The sequence below is a fragment of the Leuresthes tenuis genome, unplaced genomic scaffold (genome assembly GCF_036924035.1).
Source record: "Leuresthes tenuis unplaced genomic scaffold, fLeuTen1.0.hap1 SCAF_1, whole genome shotgun sequence".
In the NCBI taxonomy this organism is placed as follows: Eukaryota; Metazoa; Chordata; class Actinopteri; order Atheriniformes; family Atherinopsidae; genus Leuresthes; species Leuresthes tenuis.
In genome coordinates this window covers 30,095,712-30,121,437 of record NW_027325355.1, presented here as the reverse complement: position 1 = coordinate 30,121,437, position 25,726 = coordinate 30,095,712, and the positions used below count along the sequence as shown (strand labels likewise).

Below are 25,726 nucleotides of genomic sequence, written 5' to 3'. Positions count from 1 at the left end.
TCTCTGGTCCACGGTAATGTTCTGTCTTTGGTCCACGGTAATGTTTAGTTTCACGGTAATGTTCTGTCTCTGGTCCACGCTAATGTTCTGTTTCTGGTCCACAGTAATGTTCTGTTTCACGTAATTTTCGATCTCCGGTCCACGGTAATGTTCTGTCTCTGGTCCGCGGCAATGTTCTGTCTCTGGTCCACAGTAATGTTCCGTCTCTGGTCCACGATAATGTTGTGTTTCTGTTTCACGGTAATGTTCCGTTTCTGGTCCATGATAATGTTTTGTTTCACGGTAATGTTCTGTCTCTTGTCCAACGTAATGTTCTGTCTCTGGTCCACGGTAATGTTTAGTTTCACGGTAATGTTCTGTCTGTGGTCCACGCTAATGTTCTGTTTCTGGTCCACAGTAATGTTCTGTTTCTCGCTAATGTTCTGTTTCACAGTAATGTTCTGTTTCACGTAATTTTCGATCTCTGGTCCACGGTAATGTTCTGTCTCTGGTCCACGGTAATGTTCGGTCTCTTGTCCACGGTAATGTTCTGTTTCACTGTAATGTTCTGTCTCTGGTCCACGGTAATGTTCTGTCTCTGGTCCACGGTAATGTTTAGTTTCACGGTAATGTTCTGTCTCTGGTCCACGCTAATGTTCTGTTTCTGCTCCACAGTAATGTTCTGTTTCACGTAATTTTCGATCTCTGGTCCACGGTAATTTTCTGTCTCTGGTCCACGCTAATGTTCTGTTTCTGTTTCACGGTAATGTTCCGTTTCTGTTTCACGGTAATGTTCCGTTTCTGGTCCACGATAATGTTGTGTTTCTGTTTCACGGTAATGTTCGGTCTCTGGTCCACGGTAATGTTCGGTTTCACGGTAATGTTCGGTCTCTGGTCCACGATAATGTTCGGTTTCACGATAATGTTCGGTTTCACGGTAATGTTCTGTATCTTGTCCAATGTAATGTTCTGTCTCTGGTCCACAGTAATGTTCCGTCTCTGGTCCACGATAATGTTGTGTTTCTGTTTCACGGTAATGTTCCGTTTCTGGTCCATGATAATGTTCTGGTCCACGGTAATGTTCGGTTTCACGGTAATGTTCGGTTTCACGGTAATGTTCGGTCTCTGGTCCACGATAATGTTCGGTTTCACGATAATGTTCGGTTTCACGGTAATGTTCTGGTCCACGGTAATGTTCTGGTCCACAGTAATGTTCTGTTTCACGTAATGGTCTGTATCTGGTCCAATGTAATGTTCTGTCTCTGGTCCACAGTAATGTTCCGTCTCTGGTCCACGATAATGTTGTGTTTCTGTTTCACGGTAATGTTCCGTTTCTGGTCCATGATAATGTTCTGTTTCACGGTAATGTTCTGTCTCTGGTCCACGGTAATGTTCTGTCTCTGGTCCACGCTAATGTTCTGTTTCTGTTTCACGGTAATGTTCCGTTTCTGGTCCACGATAATGTTGTGTTTCTGTTTCACGGTAATGTTCCGTTTCTGGTTCACGATAATGTTCTGTTTCGGTTTCACGGTAATGTTCTGTCTCTGGTCCATGGTAATTTTTGGTTTCGGTTTCACAGTAATGTTGGGTTTCACGGTAATGTTCGGTCTCTGGTCCACGGTAATGTTCGGTTTCCCGGTAATGTTCGGTCTCTGGTCCACGATAATGTTCGGTTTCACGATAATGTTCGGTTTCACGGTAATGTTCTGGTCCACGGTAATGTTCTGGTCCACGGTAATTTTCCGTCTCTGGTCCACAGTAATGTTCTGTCTCTGGTCCACGATAATGTTCGATTTCTGGTCGACGATAATGTTCGGTTTAACGGTAATGTTCCGTCTCTGGTCCACGATAATGTTCGGTTTCACGGTAATGTTCCATTTCTGGTCCACGGTAATGTTCTGTCTCTGGTCCACGATAATGTTCAATTTCTGGTCCACGATAATGTTCGGTTTCACGGTAATGTTCCGTTTCTGGTCCACGATAATGTTCTGTTTCGGTTTCACGGTAATGTTCTGTCTCTGGTCCACGGTAATGTTCAGTCTCTGGTCCACGATAATGTTGTGTTTCTGTTTCACGGTAATGTTCCGTTTCTGGTCCACGATAATGTGTTTCTGGTCCACGATAATGTTCTGTCTCTGGTCCACGGTAATGTTCCGTCTCTGGTCCATCTTCTGCTCTCTCTTAATGTTGGTTTCACCAACCTAACACTTGTTGAGCCACATTGTCTCACATTCACACCTCTATTCTCTGACCTAACCCTATAAGACCCACGGATGCAAATTTACAACTTTTAACAATTCTCAGGACCACATTTACATACAATGAACAAAAATACGAACGCAAGTTTTCTTTTTGCTCCCATTTTCCATGAGCTAAACTTAAAGTCAAATGTATTTGTGTAGCACATTTCATGTACAATTGCTGGTTGTGGTATAATTACAAAACATGTCCTACGTCCTAACCCTAACCCCTAACCCGTCTTATCCAATTTAGAAGACAACCATCGGGGGTTATTCATTTATTTTATGAATTTTACGCCTTTTATTTATTTAAAACTGTAAAAGAAAGATGAAATCATAAAAATTAAATTAAAATTATTAAAACAAGCAACAGTCTGGATAAGTTAAAGATATCGTGCAGATTTCATGCACAAACACATGAGAAAAGAAATGTTTTTAACCTGGATTTAAAAATGTCTACATTTGTTGACAGTTTAACTCCCGCTCGCTCCCACCCGCTCCCGCCCGCTCCCTCCTGCTCCCGCTCGCTCCCGCCCGCTCCCTCCCGCTCCCGCTCGCTCCCGCTCGCTCCCGCCTGCTCCCTCCCACTTCTGCCCGCGGCAAAGTTCATATCGCTCGCTCCCGCCCGCTCCCTTCCGCGGCAAAGTTCACACCACCTTCTCCTTCCCGCACCTTCCCATCCCCGCCCGCTCCCTCCCGCTCCTGCCCGGTCCCGCCCGCTCCCGCTGTAAATGGTTTACCTGCTTGAACATCTTCTGATCTCTGTTAATGTTGGTTTCACCAACCTTCACCAGCCCGCTCCCGCCCGCTTCTGCCCATCCCCGCCCGCTCCCCCCCGCTCCTGCCCGCGGCAAAGTTCATACTGCCCGCTCCCTCCCGCTCCTGCCCGGTCCCGCTCGCTCCCGCTCCCGCCCTCTCCCGCCCGCTCCCTACCCGCTCCTGCCACGTCCCGCTCGCTCCCGCCCGCTCCCTCCCGCCCGCTCCTGCCAGGTCCCGCTCGTTCCCGCTCGCTCCCTCCCGCTCCCTCCCGGTCCCGCTCGCTCCCTCCCGCTCGCTCCCTCCCGCTCCCGCTCGCTCCCTCCCGCTCCCGCCAGCTCCCTCCCGGTCCCGCTCCCTCCCGGTCCCGCTCGCTCCCGCCCGCTCCCTCCCGCTCCTGCCCGCTTCTGCCGCTTCTGACCCTGTGTCCGTATACATATTCTCCTTGCCACACTACCAACAGCTAATCTTAAATGTTAACAGCTAACAGCGTTAGCATTGCTGCAGGTGGCTGGGATCAGCTGACTATCAGCTGATCCGGTTTGCAATTATAGATAGGTGTGTTTTTTTTTTTTTTACTCTATATTAATAATATAAATTATATTATAATCTAATGATAACATAGCATAATTTTGAAGGTGTGTTTTAGATTTATACTGATTATTTTCCTGGCTTGTTTTTCCAAGGCCAGGAGCTTGTGTGTGACCCTCCTCATCATCACCCCCTCATTCTTTAACATTTTAATTAATTATTATTAATATTATTAATTCTTCAGTTCAGCTGGTCAGACGTTACAGTCTGAACTGAACCTGGACTGTCAGAGAAGTTGATTTAGTTTATTTGTGATATATTGTGATTGTATAGCCTACTTTTACTGTTGTGTTATTATTGTGTAGAAAAGAGAAGAAGATGATGAATTCATATTGAAATAAATGATATCTTTTACTTTTTTAATATAACAGTGATCTCTTGTTGGTCTTTTCCTACTCAGCCAAGTTTCACTTTTATTTCTTTCACATTAATAACCGCTTCTGTTATTTAACCAGGTGTTCCAGCTGCTTGTTTTTCTACGATGTTCCTGTGATTAAATGTGCTTTCAGTCGAGTAAAGCGCACGGTGCAGAGAAGCATCCCGACCAGTGGAGAGAACTGCTGAGCAGTCCAGAGCAGGAGCTGAGCTGCTGAGTGCTGAAGGCCAGAAAATGGAAGAGAGGTGATGCTCGGCCATGAAAATAAACATCTTTACCACTACAACACACTTTCTGACTGCAGATTTTATTGGTCTTTGTATATTTGACTTCTTATTTAACTATTCAATTTAATCAGCACATCTGATTTAGTTTTTATGCTAAATGCAAATGCACAGCATTTATCTTATTTGCTCTGTTTACAGAGTTTACGGCCACCTAGTGGTTATTTCCTGGTACTACTACCTTACCAATGGATAAGAGAAGGAGAATTTAATAGCATTTAATCGAGCCGTGTAATAACGTATAAACAATGAAAATCAGAAATAGTCTGATAGACGACACATGACTTATTTTGGCTTTCAAACAACCAACTTGTAACCAAAGAAAGTGAATGAACTTTTCTCAGTAACTTTGGTAAGTTTCAGATTTCAGTTCATAAATGACATCGATGGAGGGGGCCAAAAAATACTGCCTGGTGTCGTCCGTTCATTTAATCCGGCTCTGGTGGTGACAGAAATCTGACAACATTCCAGCTGACAGCAGCGGTTTACCTGCAACGATGTCTGAAGCCTCATTGTTCAGGTGGGAGTCGCACAGACTCCCTCAGACACGGAGGGGTTTGTTCAAAGCTTCCACCTGTTGAAGTGAGCCACAGTCAAAGCTGTGGCAGGACTGCTGCAGGACAGATGTTCACACATCACTGATCTGTCTGTTTCTGGGTGGGACTTCAGCTGTTTTATCTTTCCTCCATCAGGAAACTAAAGCTTCCAGAGAACTGAACCTTCAGGTTTTACAGGTCAGGTGGAACAGAGACGAGTCTTCTTAAAGGAGGGCCGAGTGTGAGTCCGTCAGTGTTTCCAGCTCAGCTCGGATGAAGTCCTCCGTCTGTCAGCGCTCTGCAGCTCCAACCACCCAACTCCTCTATCTGTGAGGAACACTGCTGTGAGTCTCTCATGTTTCAGCTTCTTTAGTCTGTCAAAGTGTTGCTGCTTCAGCAGGAAGCAGCTGATCAGAATGACTGCAGAAACTTTATTGACCCTGCAGGGAAACAGCTCTGTTACAGCACTCAGTTCAGGAAGGAGGAAACAGAGGAGTGGAACTGAATCCCAGTCAGAGTATGAAGAAGGCAGAAAGTGTGAAAACACGATGAGATGTGTTCAGATCTTAGTTTGTGGGCTGGAGATTTGTTTTTAAATGAGTGAATATGGAGACTTCGGCTCAGCTTGTGACTCTCTGCAGAGTTACAGACTCATCTCACCTGTTTGCTGCCTTTGAGTTTGTTCAGAAGCAGCTGGAGACAAATGGAGGAAGTTTTCAGACAAACAGCTGCCAGCAGCAGCCAGTTGTTCTGTCTTCATCTGTCTGCCGGCAGCAGCTGTTTGCACACGCTCAGATCTGTTGTCGTGGCTGCTCAGACAGGGTGATGTTGATTAAAACTGTTGTTGAAGCCAACAGAATATAAAGTGTTTCTATCAGCTCAGCCCCGGGCGTTCACACCAAAAGCGTCGCAGCTTTCTCTGGCCTCCAGCCGCCGCTCACAGAGCTGCTCTGACAGCCGGCAGCGTGGGCGGAGGGAGGGGCGGGTCGCAGCCTGTGTGTGAGCAGTGATTGACAGATGTCAGGCACGCCGTGAGACGCTGCTCTGGCTCTGATTGGTTGCTTTGTCTCGGTAAATTCTTGCACATCGCAGTGGGTGGGACCAGCGGAGCTGCTCTTTGTCACAGATTACAAGTCTCGTGTCGTACTGGGCCCAGGGACAGTTTTAGGAAGCATCACAAGAAGTCGCTTTGATTCAAGTTAGCAGCTGAAGCTTTAATGAGATGCACTCTGAGTGAGTCTGATGCAAAGAGCAGTCCGAAGGAGGCAGAGAGGCGTTCAGGTGTCCCCTGGCAGAGTGGAATTTAGAGGCTGAATCAAAGACAACGCGAGAATAAATGGAAAAGGAGACCAGAGGGAAGCAGCACCTTCAGATCAGAGGCTGTTGTTCAGGGACTTGACTCCGCTGGTAGGACAGGTTCTACCTGTGCTGCCTCCGTCAGGTGGAGCTCTGACTCATTCCTGTCAGCCCGTGTCACACGTTGAGTGGAGAGTCTTCTTCCTCAACACTTTGGACTGTTGGAACAACTGTAAGCTTGAACTTTGTCTTCAGTAACTTTCCTGTCTGTTTCTGGGTGGGACTTCACTTTATCTTTTTTATGTTTTATGATAACGCCGGAAAATGAGCTGCGACTGAGTTTTCTGGACGAATACACTTCCCAGCAAAGGGCCCAGAGCCTGGAGTTGAACCGGACACAGCTGCGCTCAGGAGCCTCAGAGTGAGGATGTTTCCTGAATATTTCTGCCTGTTCAGTACGAACCTTTACTGAACAGAAAGCTTCAGAAAGCTTCCCGACTTTCCCATAAATCGGGTTTGCAAACGGACAAGTTGAAAAGAGGTTTATGCTGCAGTAGCATCCAAATGAAAGTCTTCTAGTTTTATTTGTGTTGCAGTAGTTTGCTCTTTATTAACATCATTATCACAGCCTGCAGCTGCATTCTAACTTCACTTCAGTGCTGGTTTTGACAAGTTAATCAAATGATGCGTTTACTTGTAAAACATTCTAATGATGAACAAATGTCTGACGGTGACAGAAGTTACTGAAGAAAATGTGAGTTTTGAGAATTATAAATAATTATTAATTCATGAGGAAAAGTAGATTAAAATTCCTTTTAAAAATTCCCAAATCAAAAAAAGTTGTGATTTACTTGGACAAATTATTGAAGAGATTTTTTACTCTTTGACTGTTTCCTCTGCAGCTGAAGGCAGGAAGTGTGTGAGCTGATGTGAATCCAGCAGCATGGATCAGTGTGAGGACACTAAAACCACTCTGTGTGGGGAACATGAGAGCCGGAGCAAAGCTCAGAGGTGAGACCACCGTCTCTACCTGTCCACGACTCTTCTCCATGTCAGAGCTCACCTCACCAAACCACCTTTATTCACAGGAACCAGCCTGGACCTGAACCTGAACCTGGACCTGGACCTGAAAATGAGCCTGAACCAGGACCAGAACCCAGCTGTGTGTCCTTTAAGAGCGACCAGTCAAAGGGTCTTGAGATAACTTTCAAATCAGACCAACATCCATCCTCTAAGAGGTGAGACCACCGTCTCTAACTGTCCACGACTCTTCTCCATGTCAGAGCTCACCTCACCAAACCACCTTTATTCACAGGAAGGGATATAGACCTGGATCCAGCTGTGTGTCCTTACAGAGTGACTTAAAGGATCACCCACTTTTCAAATTACAGGCCTCAAAAGCAGAGTAAGTTAACATCAGTTATTTGATTTAAAGGTAATTAAGTATATCATGCATGCAGGCTTAAAAGCTTTGTTTTCCCATCAGGATCCACCAGAGACCAGAACCTGGACCCAGCTGTGTGTCCTTTAAGAGTAACGACTCAAAGGATCGTCCTATTGACTTCAAATCAGACCAACATCCGTCCTCTCAGAGGTGAGCTGAGTGTAAATGTTGTCACAGAGTAAAATGTAGCAGAGTCGGTCTGAACAGCTTTTATTCCAGCATGTGTTTAATGTGAGCTCAGCTCTGTTTCACATCCATTTCTATGTTCATATGTGAAGCGGTGTGTGTTGGAGGTTTCCCACAAACACAGCAGTCAAAGAGGAAAGAACGGCTGCTGGAGGAGGTGTTTCTGAGTGTCTGCAGGACAGCAGCTGGTCCAGCAGGTGGCACCTTTGGGCTTTGGCTCTAACAGTGTCGGCAGGAACTTCCACTCAGGTGGCAGGTGTTGCTGGATGGAGGAGGACAGACAGATTTATTTAGAACTGTTCCTGCCAAACAGCAGTGAGAATGCTTATGAGCTGCATGGGGTTAGCTGACCATGCTAAAAAAGCTGAAATAGTGAACATTTTAGCAGTAAAACTGTTGCTAAGGCTTTGGTTGAAGGAATTTGAAGTTGAAAAAGAAATTAAACGATTTGAAGCTGATTGGAAAAGGCAGAAGTGTCAGCAAAGAAAAGCTGAAGGGTTAAAAACAACAAAAGGATTTAAAGGGAAAAGTCTTGAAATGTTGCTGAGTCATTCTGAGAGTTAAATTAAATGAATTCCAGCCTAATTGGACCTTAAATTGAATTTTAAAAGTGCAGAAGTGAGAGCTGAAGACGATTTCACCGCAGAGATGAACAGTTCTCATGAGAAAGGTCAAAGGTTAAATGGATCACCAGAACACTGATGTTAAATGGGAAACAGAGAAGAAAGAAAACTGGTTTAATGCAAAGCAGCTGATCTGAACAATGGACTGGAAGGAAATGGGCTCACATTTTACTTCAAGATGGAAGTTATGAAGACGCCTGAAGATGCCAAAGCAGCAGAAAACAGTTCAACTTTAGTAAAAAACATCTGAAGGAACTGAAGGGCTGAAGGACTTTGAATGTTAAAAGAAAACAGCGGAATGATTCCAAGCTGTTGGAAGAAGTGAAGACTTGATTAAAGAGTTGAAAGGTATTTCTGAAAGGAGCTGGAGCTGGATGAAGGCAGAAAACTGGAGGAAAGAGACAATGGGCTGGAATAGGTTGAAGTAATGAGGACGCCTGAAGATGCCCAAGTAGGTAAGAACTGGTTAAAGGTTTGAAAAGATGCAGAAGTCTCAGCAGTAAAAGGGTTAAAAACAAGAGAAGAAGAAGAAAAGAAGGGAAATGCAAAACCAACAGTGAAAATTTAGCAGAAGAAGAGAAACGATGCAGAAATATGTGAAAATGTAGCTGCTGATTTGTACTAGAAAAGCATTTTCTGGATTCTTAATTAGCAAAATATTCTATAAAGCAGGTGAAAAGTCAAGTGAGTCATAGTTGAAATGGCTGCAACAGAAGAGTGATGTCATCATAGTGATGTCATGCAGTGATGTCATCATAGTGATGTCATGGCAGTGATGTCATGCAGTGATGTCATCATAGTGATGTCATGGCAGTGATGTCATCACAGTGATGTCATGGCAGTGATGTCATCGCAGTGATGTCATGGCAGTGATGTCATCGCAGTGATGTCATCGTGTGTGAGCAGCTGCAGCTTCACCAGCTCCCTCCCAGCAGAAATGGCTGAATGGATACTATGACCTGTGAGAAAACTGTGAGAGCGAGGAAAATAATCTGAGGACCGTAAGAACCAGAAGGGTTCGAGGAACGCGGGGATGCAGGTTTTATTTCAGTGGAGTGAGAGAGTTTTAAACGGCAGAGAATAATCTTTGGAGTAAAAAAGAATGTAAACCAGCTTGTTTCATCAGACAAACAGTGAGTTTGTCAGCTGATTTATTTCAGATGCATCATTTTATCTGTATGTCAGTCATTGATGTAATTCTGTGCATCAAGTCTGATATTAATCTTTGATTCAATGTCACACTTTCATATTTTATAACCATAAATGTCACATTTTTACTTTTTAATCCAAACTGAATTTTACTGAACATGTAAATTTAAATGAAACAAATTTAAATGTTTTTTTCCTATCAGCAGCTTTCAGAGACCTGAACCTGAACCTGAACCCAGCTGTGTGTCCATGAGGAGCGACGAGTCGATGCCTGATTTTAAAATCTTATATTAACTTTAAAACAGACCAACACAGACCGGTCTGACATCAGCTTCCTCCCACTGTTAGAGACACACTGAGCTCTTATCTTCTGGGACACAGATGCTGCTGATGTGCAGCTTCAGAGTTAATCAGCTGCTTTATGGCTGCATTCACTGTTCACATCCACACATCCCTCCATGGACCTTTACCTTGTGTTTGTCTCTGTGTGGACAGACACAATGTGAGCTCATTCTTCATCATTCCTCCACAGAGTGGACCAGCAGAGCTCAGAGGTTCCCAGTGGTCAGTCTGCCCAGCAGCATCAGACACAGCTGGACTCCATATTTATGGTCTGTACATGTGCAACAGCTACTTTTCCATCTATTGTGTTCACAGTCATCTCCAGGCTGCACTTTGCAGACCAGCGGATTGTCAGTGTGTCCAACATGGATCTGATGTTTGGCTCCATGATTTCAGCCTGATTGGCTCATTCATATAGTGTTCTGTTCCAGCTGCTGGAGGACAACATGCTCACTTTTGTGAAGGAGGAGCTGAAGAAGATCCAGAAGGTCCTGAGTCCAGATTACCCAGAATGCTTAGAGTGTCAGAGGGAGGGTGAGGATGAAGAGCAGAGGAGCAGCAGAGAGGCATTAGTGAAGATCACAGTTCACTTCCTGAGGAGAATGAAGCAGGAGGAGCTGGCTGAGCGTCTGCAGAGCAGTAAGAGGATTTCTCTAAAGATTTAACCTGCTGGATAAATGACACATTTACTGATGTCTCAGCTCACAGAACAACACATGTTCAAATACTCATTCTTTACAGGGTGGAAATGTCTGTTTACTGATGTTATTTCTTGTCTTCATTCAGAACTTTCTGCTGCAGTTTGTGGACGTAAAGTTAAATCTGCTCTGAAGAAGAAGTTCCAGTGTGTGTTTGAGGGGATTCCTAAAGCAGGAAACCCAACCCTTCTGAATCAGATCTACACAGAGCTCTACATCACAGAGGGGGGGACTGGAGAGGTCAATGATGAACATGAGGTCAGACAGATGGAAGCAGCATCCAGGAAAGCAGGCAGAGCAGAAACATCCATCAGACAAGAAGACATCTTTAAACTCCCACCTGGAAGAGAGGAACCAATCAGAGCAGTGATGACAAAGGGAGTGGCTGGCATTGGGAAAACAGTCTTAACTCAGAAGTTCACTCTGGACTGGGCTGAAGGCAAAGCCAACCAGGACATCCAGCTCCTGTTTCCATTCACTTTCAGAGAGCTGAATGTGCTGAAAGAGAAAAAGTTCAGCTTGGTGGAACTTGTTCATCACTTCTTTACTGAAACCAAAGAAGCAGGAACCTGCAGCTTTGAACAGTTCCAGGTTGTGTTCATCTTTGACGGTCTGGATGAGTGTCGACTTCCTCTGGACTTCCACAGCAAGGAGCCCCTGACTGATGCTACAGAGTCCACCTCAGTGGATGTGCTGCTGACAAACCTCATCAGGGGGAACCTGCTTCCCTCGGCTCGCCTCTGGATAACCACACGGCCTGCAGCAGCCAATCAGATCCCTCCTGGCTGTGTTGGCATGGTGACAGAGGTCAGAGGGTTCACTGACCCACAGAAGGAGGAGTACTTCAGGAAGAGATTCAGAGATTCGGAGCAGGCCAGCAGGATCATCTCCCACATCCAGACATCACGAAGCCTCCACATCATGTGCCACATCCCAGTCTTCTGCTGGATCACTGCTACAGTTCTGGAGGATGTGTTGGAAACCAGAGAGGGAGGAGAGCTGCCCAAGACCCTGACTGAGATGTACATCCACTTCCTGGTGGTTCAGGCCAAAGTGAAGAAGGTCAAGTATGATGGAGGAGCTGAGACAGATCCACACTGGAGTCCAGAGAGCAGGAAGATGATCGAGTCTCTGGGAAAACTGGCTTTTGAGCAGCTGCAGAAAGGAAACCTGATCTTCTATGAATCAGACCTGACAGAGTGTGGCATCGATATCTCAGCAGCCTCAGTGTACTCAGGAGTGTTCACACAGATCTTTAAAGAGGAGAGAGGGCTGTACCAGGAGAAGGTGTTCTGCTTCATCCATCTGAGTGTTCAGGAGTTTCTGGCTGCTCTTCATGTCCATCTGACCTTCATCAGCTCTGGAGTCAACCTGATGGGAGAAGAATCAACGTCTCAGGAGTCTGAAACACTGAAAGAGACTCTCTTCTACCAGAGTGCTGTGAACAAGGCCTTACAGAGTCCAAATGGACACCTGGACCTGTTCCTCCGCTTCCTCCTGGGTCTTTCCCTGCAGACCAATCAGAGGCTCCTACGAGGCCTGCTGACACAGACAGGAAGTAGCTCACAGGCAGGAAGTAGCTCACAGGCAGGAAGTAGCTCACAGACAGGAAGTAGCTCACAGGCAGGAAGTAGCTCACAGGCAGGAAGTAGCTCACAGGCAGGAAGTAGCTCACAGACAGGAAGTAGCTCACAGACCAATCAGGAAACAGTCGATTACATCAAGAAGAAGATCAGTGAGGATCTGTCTGCAGAGAGAAGCATCAATCTGTTCCACTGTCTGAATGAACTGAATGATCGTTCTCTGGTGGAGGAGATCCAACAGGCCCTGAGTTCAGGAAGTCTCTCCACAGATGAACTGTCTCCTGCTCAGTGGTCAGCTCTGGCCTTCATCTTACTGTCATCAGGAGAACATCTGGATGTGTTTGATCTGAATAAATACTCTGCTTCAGAGGAGGCTCTTCTGAGGCTGCTGCCAGTGGTCAAAGCCTCCAACAAAGCTGTGTAAGTGCAGAGATAGAGGGATGTGTATGAATATACTGCTGCTGGTTTTATAGGAGAGAAAGTCACAGATTTATCTCATTATTCCCTCCTCAGACTGAGCAGCTGTATCCTCTCAGATGAAGGATGTGCAGCTCTGTCCTCAGCTCTCAGCTCCCCGTCCTCCAGCCTGACAGAACTGGACCTGAGGATCTACGACTCAGGAGTGAAGCAGCTGTCTGATGGACTGCAGAGTCCACACTGTAACCTGGAAGCTCTCAGGTCAGGTTTCTCTGCTGGTTCAGCTTCATACAGTCTCTGTGATGCAAGAACCTGAAAACATCTTCAGATCTGTTTTAAAATCCACAAAGTAAAATGCCTCCAGATCTGTGTCACTTTCCTCTGACCGAGTGTGCACAGCACACACATGAACTGTGGCTGGAACATTTATTTATATATTACTGTAATTGGTTTGTGGATGGAAGTTATATGTTCAGCTGTAATGACATGTAGAAACAATCTCTACATCATAATTGTGAATTTTAATCTATTTAAGTTTATGATCCCTGGAGTATTATTTGGAGTAAGTATTTGTATGATTCATATACGTGGAAAATGTGTGTGAGATGCTGAATGGAATCAATTACAAAGTTAATTACAAAAACTGAAAAAGCAATAAAAAGAGCATTAAAAGCTGATCACAGGCTTATAAAACTGTTGTTCCCTATAAGCTGCCTTTCAGTCCACATTCAGCATTAGAGGTGATTAATTCTGATGGCAGCGGTTCTTTTTCTCTGTAATTGTCTCTTCAGGCTGAGCGTCTGTAACCTCTCAGATGAAGGATGTGCAGCTCTGTCCTCAGCTCTCAGCTCCCGGTCCTCCAGGCTGACACAACTGGACCTGAGTAACAACAACCTGCAGGATTCAGGAGTGAAGCAGGTGTCTGCTGGACTGAAGAATCCAAACTGCAGACTGGAAGCACTCAGGTCAGGATTGATTCCCGTCTTTCGTCAGGTTTCCAACCGGCTGTAAGACGACGGAAAACCTGTCAAGAGGATCTTTTTGTTGTCTTTTGTCAAATAATACCCATGACCTGTTGGAGCTGAAAGCCAACAGACACATTCAGAGCAGCCAGTTGAAGGGGTTCTCTGTGGGTTTTATGGATTAGGGAGCTCCCTCGTGGGATTTTTCTTTGGTTTCATTTGCACCACAGCTAGGATGCTGTAATAATCTAACAGCCAGCCAAAGACTTGACTCTCGCTCCATTCCTCAGTGTCATTGTTTCAGTCTTTAGAGGCTGATCTGCAGAACTGTCACTTATAATGGCAACATATACCCATGCTGAGCATGGACTGCATAGTGTGTACCATCTGCCATGAGTATTGTTCTGTGTGCCTGCAGCCTGTCAGGATGTCTGATCACAGAGGAAGGCTGTGCTTCTCTGGCTGAAGCTGTGACCTCCAACCCCTCCCATCTGAGAGAGCTGGACCTGAGCTACAACCATCCAGGAGCCTCAGGAGTGAAGCTGCTGAGGGCCGCACTGAAGGATCCACACAAACTCAGGTAAAACTCCCTAAAATCTGCCTTACTGTGGGTGCTTCTCTCATTAAGTAGAATCTGCCGCTTCTTGGTGACCTTGAAGATGTTGCATGTTCCCATCAGCAGCCACGAAGCCCGGATGTTCGTATCTATTGAGCCTCTTCTGGACAAACTAACTGGGGAGTCTGTTATTCTCAGTGTCCTGATTTAGCTCGAGACTCCCCGACACAGCTGCTAGTTCTCAGACTTCTTATCACTTCCCAAAACAACTTTGCACACGTGGTAAATATCCGACACCTCAAAAACCAATCAAATCACTTCTAGCGCCATCAGTTCCACCCACTTCCTGTCCCGGGTTAGAACCTCTTTCTGCGTTCAGACATCACCAGAGAAAAAGGTTCGCTCTTGGATAAAATAACGTCAGAAAGCTCCTGCTTGAGCTCTGGATAGAGTCAGCCATAAATGCTCTTACTGCTGCTGAGCGGTGGCCGGTTAAAAGCTACCGAAGTGAGTTTAATCCGCTTCAGAGTGTTACGGTTAGCCTCAGTGTGCTAATGCTAAGTGAAGCTGCGGCTTGGCTGTGTGACCGCCTGCACTCAAACAGACTTTAGAAGCGCTCACCGCGCTGAGCGCTTCTAAAGTCGTGCACGAGAGTACTCGCCGTACTCCACTGCGTCGCTCTCAGTGAACTCTGAGGGATTTATCCTCAGTGTGAGGAGGTCTCAGCAGCTTTTTGAATGACTTTGAAGGAAAAACTCCTCTAACTCCCTTCAATTCTGGGGCTTACAAATGTGCTCCATCTGATAGAGGTCCCAAACCTTCTGGATCCATCTGTTATATGAAGGGGGGCTGGTTTCAACCATCTAACAGTTGCACACTTCAGTGCTGCTGTAAGTAATATATTTAAAAGATGTTTCTCTGCCCCCCCATTCAGTCCTTTAGGCATCACTCCTAATAGAGCCACAGCAGGATCCCGAGGTATATCCTGCTGGAAAAGCTCTTTAAGAGCATCAAAGACCTCTCCCCAGAGTGTCTTTAGTTTGGGACAGAACCAGAATATATGGCTCTGATTGGCAGGATGTGCTCCACAACTCCTCCAGCATAAGCTGGAATGTGACTGGCTCATTCTAGGTACTAGTTGTGGAGTCCTGAAAAATCTAGCAGTTCTTTTCCTCCTTTCAGGGTGGAGCCTGCTGGAGAACGATGGCTGACACCAGGTCTGAGGAAGTGTAAGTGTGTTCTTCATCTGATTCATGACATCCAGCCATCTTCACTGTCACATCACTCACTGATCAAAGTGAACAGGTGATAGATCAATAACTGCAGCTGGATTGTGTTTGTTCTCTCCATCAGATTCCTGTCGACTCGCCATCGACACAAACACAGTGAACAGATACCTGAAACTGTCTGACAACAACAGGAAGGTGACACAGGTGGAGGAGGTTCAGTCATATCCTGATCATCCAGACAGATTTGATTTCTGGCTTCAGCTGCTGTGTAGAAATGTTCTGACTGGTCGCTGTTTCTGGGAGGTCGAGTGGAGAGGAACAGTTTCTATATCAGTGAGTTACAGAAGAATCGGCAGGAGAGGAGGAGGCAGTGACTGTTTGTTTGGACGGAACGATCAGTCCTGGAGTCTGAGCTGCTGTGATGGACGTTACTCTGTCTGGCACAATAACAGAGAAACACGCATCTCCTCCTCCTCCTCTTCCGTCTCTCACAGAGCTGCAGTGTATGTGGACCGTCCTGCTGGCACTCTGTCCTTCTACAGAGTCTCCTCTGACACACTGATCCACCTCCACACCTTCAACACCACATTCACTGAAGAAGAACCTCTGCTTCCTGGGTTTACAGTCTGGTTCTCTGGTTCCTGGTTGTCTCTGTGTTGAGCATAAAGAGTTTCCTCCTGTCAGAGAATCACTGTTGAACAGATAGTTCAGTCTCTACATGTCTGTCTCTTTCACTCAGAAACACCTTTTCAGATTCATGGATTCAGTCAGTTTCTGGTTGAAACTCTTCTAAATGATTCCTTGGAAACTTCTTCCTCTTCCAGTCCTTTAAAGATGGAAGCTGCCATTCTTCCAGGCTGTTGTTTTTCTGTGTTTCCAGTCAAAGCTTCACACTGAATATCAGTATGTTGTGTTTCTCTGCAGCTCACTGCAGCTGAGACCATTCAGCTGCAGTTAGTTTGCTGCACATGTGACAAACTGTGACATCAGAGAGGAATCACTGAGCCGCAGTCAGCCCAGATGAATTTCCAACCTGCTGACAGATCTTCTCTGGTTCTGCTCCAATGAGCAGAAGTTTGCTGAGCAGCCAGGGTTCATCCTGATGTTTCTCCACATTCACTTCCTGTTAGATGATGAAAGGACAGCTGGACTGGAACTAGCTTCTGATGCAGAATGTTGCTGAATGTTGCTGAATGTTGCTGTTGAACGCTCACAAAGAGGCCTGAAATGATCCTTTACAAACAACATTTGGACTTTAACAACATCTGCTTTGGACTGAAAGGTCCTGAACGTCTCGGCCGGTTTTCCTGGCTGCTGCTGTTTGGATCCTGATGTTGCAGAGACTCTTCTTCCTTCTCTCAGTCCATGCATGTGTTTGTGAAGGCTGGTGTGAAAATTAGCTTTTTCTGCAGTAGAAGCTGAATGTGGTGATGTCCTGCAGGCAGATGGACAACATCTGACAGAAAGGCTTTAAAGTGAGCAGCTGGCTCAGTTTTCCATCTTATTTTCTCCTGTGATTGTTTCATGTTCAGAGGGAAGAGTTGGAAAACATTTACTGTTGTGTGAAATATAGAGTTTGCTGTGATCACATGATTTAAAGTGAACTGATGTGGACATCACAGGGTTTTCATGCATTTACATGCTTAATTTGTCTGTTTGTGTGCATGTGCAGACGGTAATAATACAGAAAGCAAATGTAACGCAGAACTAAATGAGCACGAATGTTTCTTCATTTCTATTGATGGTCATTTGTGAATAAAATGTGTGTTTAACTGTGTTGCTGGATATCCCAGCAGCTGTAATGTTGGAGTAAAGAAAGATCCAACAAGGACCAGAATGTGAACTAAAGAGGCAGATAAATCTGAGTGTGACACAGTCGACATGTTGCTGCGATCTGCATGTTTCCGACCCACAGAGGAGTCGCAGTCCAGCCGGCTGCTGGAAACACTGAAATCCTCTCTGCAGCTGCCATCAGGAGGGAAAGTCACCGCTTCGGGCTGCTTTGTAACGGGAGCTTTTAAAGCCTCCGGGTCGGCGTTCAGGCGTCACCGTGTTGGTCTTTGTAGAGCTAGAAGTGACTGTAACGGGACCAGCTGCTGACACCACCATGAGTGAGGGGAAAGGTTTGGAGGTAGAATTTAATCAGAGGAGTCTGTTTCTGAAAGGAAGTGTTTAAGAAATCCAGCATCCAAAGAAATGTTTCTAAAGCTGAGCTTTCAGTGAACTCCCAGGAATACTCTGTGTGAGCTGTTAGCTCCAGGTGTTAGACTGCTTCTGAGCTGCTTGGAGGCTTTGGTCTCCATCCCCAGGCAGTAAAACCCTATTTACAGCTCAGTAGCACACAGGTGGGAAAGAAATGAAGTGAAATGGATGTTTATCGCTGTGGTGATATGGCTCAGAGGGACAGAGAGAGTTTCAGTTCTCACAAGTTGCTTTCAGTTTAGAGGATTTGATGAAACACATTTTAGTGTAAAACCCAAAGAGAAGAATCAGATGTGCTGACAGTTTGCAGCAGAATAAGCAGTAAAAAAAGAACTGGGCCAATATGAAACGCTTCAATATGTGTTTGGCACCTCGTGTCTTTGTCTGCTGTTTGTTTCTGAAATACATCTGAGTTTGGCTCATAAATTCAGTCACATTTCAGTTCATCAAATATTAACACGATTTAGCTCAAATTTAAACTCTGAACAGGTTTAAGTATGTGACAAGTCATTAAAAAGCCTTGTTTTATACTTATATTTACATTCCCACTTTTCTTCATATATTTCTGTATATATTTCCACATTTCCTTCATCTCTGACAGATCTGTCCTTTCAAACTGACATCATGCAGTTTATCTTTACACCACAAGAGGGCGACACATCACCATCAATGAAGAGTCCCCTTCCTTCACAGTTCCAGCAGATATTAGTTACATTAGAGCTGAACTGAACATGGATCAATAACATTTATTAGGTCCTGATCACTGGAGTCGGCCTAATTACAACAAGGGTAGTGAGACAATCTGGCAAAGACTGGTTGCTCCTGCAGCTCCTATAAAGGTAACCTGATGAGGGGAGATGAGAAGCAGGTGTGACAGCAGCAGTGATCCAGACTCCGCCCCCAGGAAACCTGCTCAGCCCCACCTGAGACTCAGAAACCAAAGCAGCAACACAGCCGAGCATGATCGGGACAATTAAGGGTCTCTGGTTAAAATGTTCAGACGGGTTCAGAGAACAGTTAGCGGCTCAAATCCCTTTAACCCAACAAACTCCAGAGCAGCGAAAAAGGTTCAAAGTACCAACTCCGAACTCCTCAGTTCTCTTTGAAGGTAAGAAATAAGAAGAAGTTCCTGACAGAAGTGGACCAAGTTGGAGCCTGGCTCCTGGATGTGGGGAGAAGCATTGGAAAGGAACTAGAGCTCCAGCGGGTGCCAACGGGAGTGTGTAGTAGGAAAGTGAAGCAAGTAAATATGGCACACTTTTCACCAGTTAAAAGTGTCCCAAACTGAAGTCTGTAAGAATGGGCCATTTTTGAACAGTTTAAGGGTCCGAAAATGCAGAGTGTAAACGAAGGGTTCACTTTGGCACACTTCCGCTATTGGAAAAGAGTCCCAAATTGGACTAATTTTGGCGGATGGTCCAATTATAGACAGGATGGGAACTAGAGCTCCAGCGGGTGCCAACAGGACTGTATGCCCGAGGAGGAGTGCTTAAGTGTGGCTTAGTGTTCCAGGCCAGGGACCTTAGCCCCCAAAGTGAGGCAAGTAAGAATGGGGAACTTTTAAATCATAAAAATTCCCCAAAGTGAAGCAAGTAAATATGGCACACTTTTCACCAGTTAACAGTGTCCCAAACTGAAGTCGGTAAGAATGGGCCACTTTTGAACAGTTTAAGGGTCCGACAATGCAGAGTGTAAACGAAGGATTCACTTTGGCACACTTCCGCTATTTGAAAAGTGTCCCAAATTGGACTCATTGTGGCGGATGTTCCAATTATAGACAGGATGGGAACTCGAGCGCCAGCGGGTGCTGACCAGAGTGTGTGCTCGAGGTAAGGTGACCAAATGACACCGATTTCTGGAGACATTACTCATTTTATACGGTCTGAAAACGGTCCAAAGCTGGTTTATTTAAACAATATATAAACGAGAAGCATCCAGTTCAGCTTCTGACACCAGCAATCTTGAGTTTTGAAATGTTTCTTCCGTGATAAAAACAGTTTCCCAACTAATTGTTTGGAGTGATGCTCAAACGACAAAGACATTATTACCAAGTTTGAATCTTTATAATCAGGGATTGCTTCCCTGAATTTGTCGGTGAGAATGAACCAGGAGGGAAGTAAGTAGTGAAGAACAGCTGGTGGGCGGAGCTTTGACTGGTTCCAGGCAGAGTCGGCTTCTCTCAACACTGTTTAGATAAAGTGTAAGTTTGTGCTTTTCTCTAAAGAGTAATTAAGAGTAAGTGAATTCAAATGGGATTAAATGGTATTCCCGTTGTGTTTTTCCATGTAAGCCCTGGTTTTCAGCATCCTAAACAGTTATTTCAATGGTGAATAATTTAACACTTTAACACATTTGTTCTTTCCATTCTGATATATTATATTATATATATATACATATTGCTCGCTCCCACCCGCTCCCTCCCGTTCCCGCCCGCTCCTGCTGTGAATGGTTTACCTGCTTGAACATCTTCTGAAAAAAAGAAAAAGAAAGAAATTAAATAATAAAATTAAATTAAAATTATTAAAACAAGCAACAGTCTGGATAAGTTAAAGATATCGTGCAGATTTCATGCACAAACAAATGAGAAAAGAAATGTTTTTAACCTGGATTTAAAAATGTCTAAATTTGGTGACAGTTTAACTCCCGCTCGCTCCCGCCCGCTCCCTCCCGTTCCCGCCCGCTCCCGCTGTAAATGGTTTACCTGCCTGAACATCTTCTGATCTCTGTTAATGTTGGTTTCACCAACCTAACACTTGTTGAGCCACATTGTCTCACATTCACACCTCTATTCTCTGACCTAACCCTATAAGACCCACGGATGCAAATTTACAACTTTTAACAATTCTCAGGACCACATTTACATACAATGAACAAAAATATGAACGCAAGTTTTCTTTTTGCTCCCATTTTCCATGAGCTAAACTTAAAGTCAAATGTATTTGTGTAGCACATTTCATGTACAATTGCTGGTTGTGGTATAATTACAAAACATGTCCTACGTCCTAACCCTAACCCCTAACCCGTCTTATGCAATTTTGAAGACAATCATCAGGGGTTATTCATTTATTTTATGAATTTTACGCCTTTTATTTATTTAAAACTGTAAAAGAAAGAAATTAAATGAAAATTATTAAAACAAGCAACAGTCTGGATAAGTTAAAGATATCGTGCAGATTTCATGCACAAACACATGAGAAAAGAATTTTTTTTAACCTGGATTTAAAAATGTCTACATTTGTTGACAGTTTAACTCCCGCTCGCTCCCGCCCGCTCCCTCCCACTTCTGCCCGCGGCAAAGGTCATATTGCTCGCTCCCGCCCACTCCCGCCCGCTCCTTCCTGCTCCCGCTCACTCTCGCCCGCTCTCTCCCACTTCTGCCCGCGGCAAAGTTCATATTGCTCACTCCCACCCGCTCCCGCCTGCTCCCTCCCGCTCCTGCCCGGTCCCGTTCACTCCCTCCCGCTCCCGCCCGCTCCCTCCCGCTTCTGCCAGGTCCCGCTCGCTCCAGCTCGCTCCCGCCCGCTCCCTCCCGCTCCAACCCGCTCCCTCCCGCTCCCGCTCCATCCCGCTCCCGCCCGCTCCCTCCCGCTTCGGCCAGTTCCCGCTCTCTCCCGCCCGCTCCCTCCCGCTTCTGCCCGCGGCAAAGTTCATATTGCTCTCTCCCACCCGCTCCCGCCCGCGGTAATGTTCGGTCTCTGGTCCACGGTAATGTTCGGTTTCACGGTAATGTTCGGTCTCTGGTCCACGATAATGTTCGGTTTGACGATAATGTTCGGTTTCACGGTAATGTTCTGGTCCACGGTAATGTTCTGGTCCACGGTAATGTTCTGTTTCTGTTTCACGGTAATGTTCAGTTTCTGTTCCACGATAATGTTGTGTTTCTGTTTCACGGTAATGTTCCGTTTTTGGTCCATGGTAATGTTCTGTATCTGGTCCACGGTAATGTTCTGTCTCTGGTCCAAGGTAATGTTCGATCTCTGGTCCACGATAATGTTCCGTTTCACGGTAATGTTCCGTCTCTGGTCCACGATAATGTTCTGTTTCTGTTTCACGGTAATGTTCCGTTTCTGGTCAACAATAATGTTCTGTTTCGGTTTCACGGTAATGTTCTGTCTCTGGTCCACGGTAATGTTCTGTGTCTGGTCCACGATAATGTTCGGTTTCACGGTAATGTTCCGTCTTTGGTCCACGATAATGTTCTGTCTCTGGTCCATGATAATGTTCCGTTTCTGGTCCACGATAATGATCTGTTTCGGTTTCACGGTAATGTTCCGTCTCTGGTCGACGGTAATGTTCTGTCCCTGGTCCACGGTAATGTTCTGTTTGTGTTTCACGGTAATGTTCCGTTTCTGGTCCACGATAATGTATTGTTTCTGTTTCACGGTAATGTTCCGTTTCTGGTCCACGATAATGTTGTGTTTCTGTTTCACGGTAATGTTTCGTTTCTGGTCCACGATAATGTTCTGTTTTGGTTTCACGGTAATGTTCCGTTTCTGGTACACGATAATGTTCTGTTTCGGTTTCACGGTAATGTTCCGTCTCTGGTCCATGATAATTTTCTGTTTCACGGTAATGTTCTGTCTCTGGTCCACGCTAATGTTCTGTTTCTGTTTCACGGTAATGTTCCGTTTCTGGTCCATGATAATGTTGTGTTTCTGTTTCACGGTAATGTTTCGTTTCTGGTCCACGATAATGTTCTGTTTCGGTTTCACGGTAATGTTCCGTTTCTGGTACACGATAATGTTCTGTTTCGGTTTCACGGTAATGTTCCGTCTCTGTTTCACGGTAATGTTCCGTTTCTGGTCCACGATAATGTTGTGTTTCTGTTTCACGGTAATGTTCCGTTTCTGGTCCACGATAATGTTGTGTTTCTGTTTCACGGTAATGTTCTGTTTCACAGTAATGTTCTGTCTCTGGTCCACGCTAATGTTCTGTTTCTGTTTCACGGTAATGTTCAGTTTCTGTTCCACGATAATGTTGTGTTTCTGTTTCACGGTAATGTTCCGTTTTTGGTCCATGGTAATGTTCTGTATCTGGTCCACGGTAATGTTCTGTCTCTGGTCCACGGTAATGTTCGATCTCTGGTCCACGATAATGTTCGGTTTCACGGTAATGTTCCGTCTCTGGTCCACGATAATGTTCTGTTTCTGTTTCACGGTAATGTTCCGTTTCTGGTCAACAATAATGTTCTGTTTCGGTTTCACGGTAATGTTCTGTCTCTGGTCCACGGTAATGTTCTGTGTCTGGTCCACGATAATGTTCGGTTTCACGGTAATGTTCCGTCTTTTTTCCACGATAATGTTCTGTCTCTGGTCCATGATAATGTTCCGTTTCTGGTCCACGATAATGATCTGTTTCGGTTTCACGGTAATGTTCCGTCTCTGGTCGACGGTAATGTTCTGTCCCTGGTCCACGGTAATGTTCTGTTTCTGTTTCACGGTAATGTTCCGTTTCTGGTCCACGATAATGTTCTGTTTCTGTTTCACGGTAATGTTCCGTTTCTGGTCCACGATAATGTTGTGTTTTTGTTTCACGGTAATGTTCCGTCTCTGGTCCACGATAATGTTCGGTTTCACGATAATGTTCCGTTTCTGGTCCACGATAATGTTCTGTTTAGGTTTCACGGTAATGTTCTGTCTCTGGTCCACGATAATGTTCCGTCTCGGGTCCATGATAATGTTACGTCTCTGGTCCACGATAATGTTCTGTCTCTGGTCCACGATAATGTTCCGTTTCTGGTCCACGGTAATGTTCTGTTTCTGTTTCACGGTAATGTTCTGTCTCTGGTCCACGATAATGTTCTGTCTCTGGTCCACGGTAATGTTCTGTTTCTTTTTCACGGTAATGTTCCGTTTCTGGTCCACGATAATGTTGCGTTTCTTTTTCACGGTAATGTTCCGTTTCTGGTCCACGATAATGTTCTGTTTCGGTTTCATGGTCATGTTCCGTTTCTGGTCAACAATAATGTTCTGTTTCGGTTTCACGGTAATGTTCTGTCTCTGGTCCACGGTAATGTTCTGTGTCTGGTCCACGATAATGTTCGGTTTCACGGTAATGTTCCGTCTTTGGTCCACGATAATGTTCTGTCTCTGGTCCATGATAATGTTCCGTTTCTGGTCCACGATAATGATCTGTTTCGGTTTCACGGTAATGTTCCGTCTCTGGTCGACGGTAATGTTCTGTCCCTGGTCCACGGTAATGTTCTGTTTCTGTTTCACGGTAATGTTCCGTTTCTGGTCCACGATAATGTTCTGTTTCTGTTTCACGGTAATGTTCCGTTTCTGGTCCACGATAATGTTGTGTTTTTGTTTCACGGTAATGTTCCGTCTCTGGTCCACGATAATGTTCGGTTTCACGATAATGTTCCGTTTCTGGTCCACGATAATGTTCTGTTTAGGTTTCACGGTAATGTTCTGTCTCTGGTCCACGATAATGTTCCGTCTCGGGTCCACGATAATGTTACGTCTCTGGTCCACGATAATGTTCTGTCTCTGGTCCACGATAATGTTCCGTTTCTGGTCCACGGTAATGTTCTGTTTCTGTTTCACGGTAATGTTCTGTCTCTGGTCCACGATAATGTTCTGTCTCTGGTCCACGGTAATGTTCTGTTTCTTTTTCACGGTAATGTTCCGTTTCTGGTCCACGATAATGTTGCGTTTCTTTTTCACGGTAATGTTCCGTTTCTGGTCCACGATAATGTTCTGTTTCGGTTTCATGGTCATGTTCCGTTTCTGGTAATGATAATGTTCTGTTTCGGTTTCACGGTAATGTTCCGTCTCTGGTCCACGGTAATGTTCCGTCTCTGGTCCACGATAATGTACTGTTTCTGTTTCACTGTAATGTTCCGTTTCTGGTCCATGATAATTTTCTGTTTCACTGTAATGTTCTGTCTCTGGTCCACGCTAATGTTCTGTTTCTGTTTCACGGTAATGTTCCGTTTCTGGTCCACAATAATGTTGTGTTTCTGTTTCACGGTAATGTTCTGTTTCACGGTAATGTTCTGTCTCTGGTCCACGTTAATGTTCTGTTTCTGTTTCACGGTAATGTTCCGTTTCTGGTCCACGATAATGTATTGTTTCTGTTTCACGGTAATGTTCTGTTTCTGGTCCACGATAATGTTTTGTTTCTGTTTCACGGTAATGTTTCGTTTCTGGTCCACGATAATGTTCTGTTTTGGTTTCACGGTAATGTTCCGTTTCTGGTACACGATAATGTTCTGTTTCGGTTTCACGGTAATGTTCTGTCTCTGGTCCACGATAATGTTCTGTCTCTGGTCCACGGTAATGTTCTGTTTCTTTTTCACGGTAATGTTCCGTTTCTGGTCCACGATAATGTTGCGTTTCTTTTTCACGGTAATGTTCCGTTTCTGGTCCACGATAATGTTCTGTTTCGGTTTCATGGTCATGTTCCGTTTCTGGTAATGATAATGTTCTGTTTCGGTTTCACGGTAATGTTCCGTCTCTGGTCCACGATAATGTTCTGTTTCTGTTTCACGGTAATGTTCCGTTTCTGGTCAACAATAATGTTCTGTTTCGGTTTCACGGTAATGTTCTGTCTCTGGTCCACGGTAATGTTCTGTGTCTGGTCCACGATAATGTTCGGTTTCACGGTAATGTTCCGTCTTTGGTCCACGATAATGTTCTGTCTCTGGTCCATGATAATGTTCCGTTTCTGGTCCACGATAATGATCTGTTTCGGTTTCACGGTAATGTTCCGTCTCTGGTCGACGGTAATGTTCTGTCCCTGGTCCACGGTAATGTTCTGTTTGTGTTTCACGGTAATGTTCCGTTTCTGGTCCACGATAATGTATTGTTTCTGTTTCACGGTAATGTTCCGTTTCTGGTCCACGATAATGTTGTGTTTCTGTTTCACGGTAATGTTTCGTTTCTGGTCCACGATAATGTTCTGTTTTGGTTTCACGGTAATGTTCCGTTTCTGGTACACGATAATGTTCTGTTTCGGTTTCACGGTAATGTTCCGTCTCTGGTCCATGATAATTTTCTGTTTCACGGTAATGTTCTGTCTCTGGTCCACGCTAATGTTCTGTTTCTGTTTCACGGTAATGTTCCGTTTCTGGTCCATGATAATGTTGTGTTTCTGTTTCACGGTAATGTTTCGTTTCTGGTCCACGATAATGTTCTGTTTCGGTTTCACGGTAATGTTCCGTTTCTGGTACACGATAATGTTCTGTTTCGGTTTCACGGTAATGTTCCGTCTCTGTTTCACGGTAATGTTCCGTTTCTGGTCCACGATAATGTTGTGTTTCTGTTTCACGGT

General features: G+C 45.0%; 1 protein-coding gene across 1 annotated transcript; it reads left to right on the top strand.

Annotated features, from left to right (window-relative positions):
- The first annotated feature begins 6,979 nt into the window (after nt 1–6,979).
- LOC140285362 (NLR family CARD domain-containing protein 3-like) lies at nt 6,980–16,983 on the top strand. The gene is made up of 10 exons (XM_072379133.1): nt 6,980–7,069; nt 7,545–7,652; nt 9,993–10,071; nt 10,234–10,441; nt 10,589–12,503; nt 12,597–12,761; nt 13,292–13,465; nt 13,881–14,042; nt 15,201–15,247; nt 15,372–16,983. The coding sequence occupies exons 1-10, from the start codon at nt 7,002–7,004 to the stop codon at nt 15,905–15,907; spliced, it is 3,462 nt and encodes a 1,153-aa protein (XP_072235234.1). The 5' UTR covers nt 6,980–7,001; the 3' UTR covers nt 15,908–16,983.
- Nucleotides 16,984–25,726: the final 8,743 nt, after the last annotated feature.

Bases quoted from the DNA above. Each gene is read 5' to 3' on its own strand.
- LOC140285362 (XM_072379133.1), top strand. From the start codon at position 7,002: ATGGATCAGTGTGAGGACACTAAAACCACTCTGTGTGGGGAACATGAG. The intron at 10,072-10,233 runs GTCTGTACATGT...GTTCTGTTCCAG, and splicing joins AGCTGGACTCCATATTTATG to CTGCTGGAGGACAACATGCT. The intron at 13,466-13,880 runs GTCAGGATTGAT...GTGTGCCTGCAG, and splicing joins TGCAGACTGGAAGCACTCAG to CCTGTCAGGATGTCTGATCA.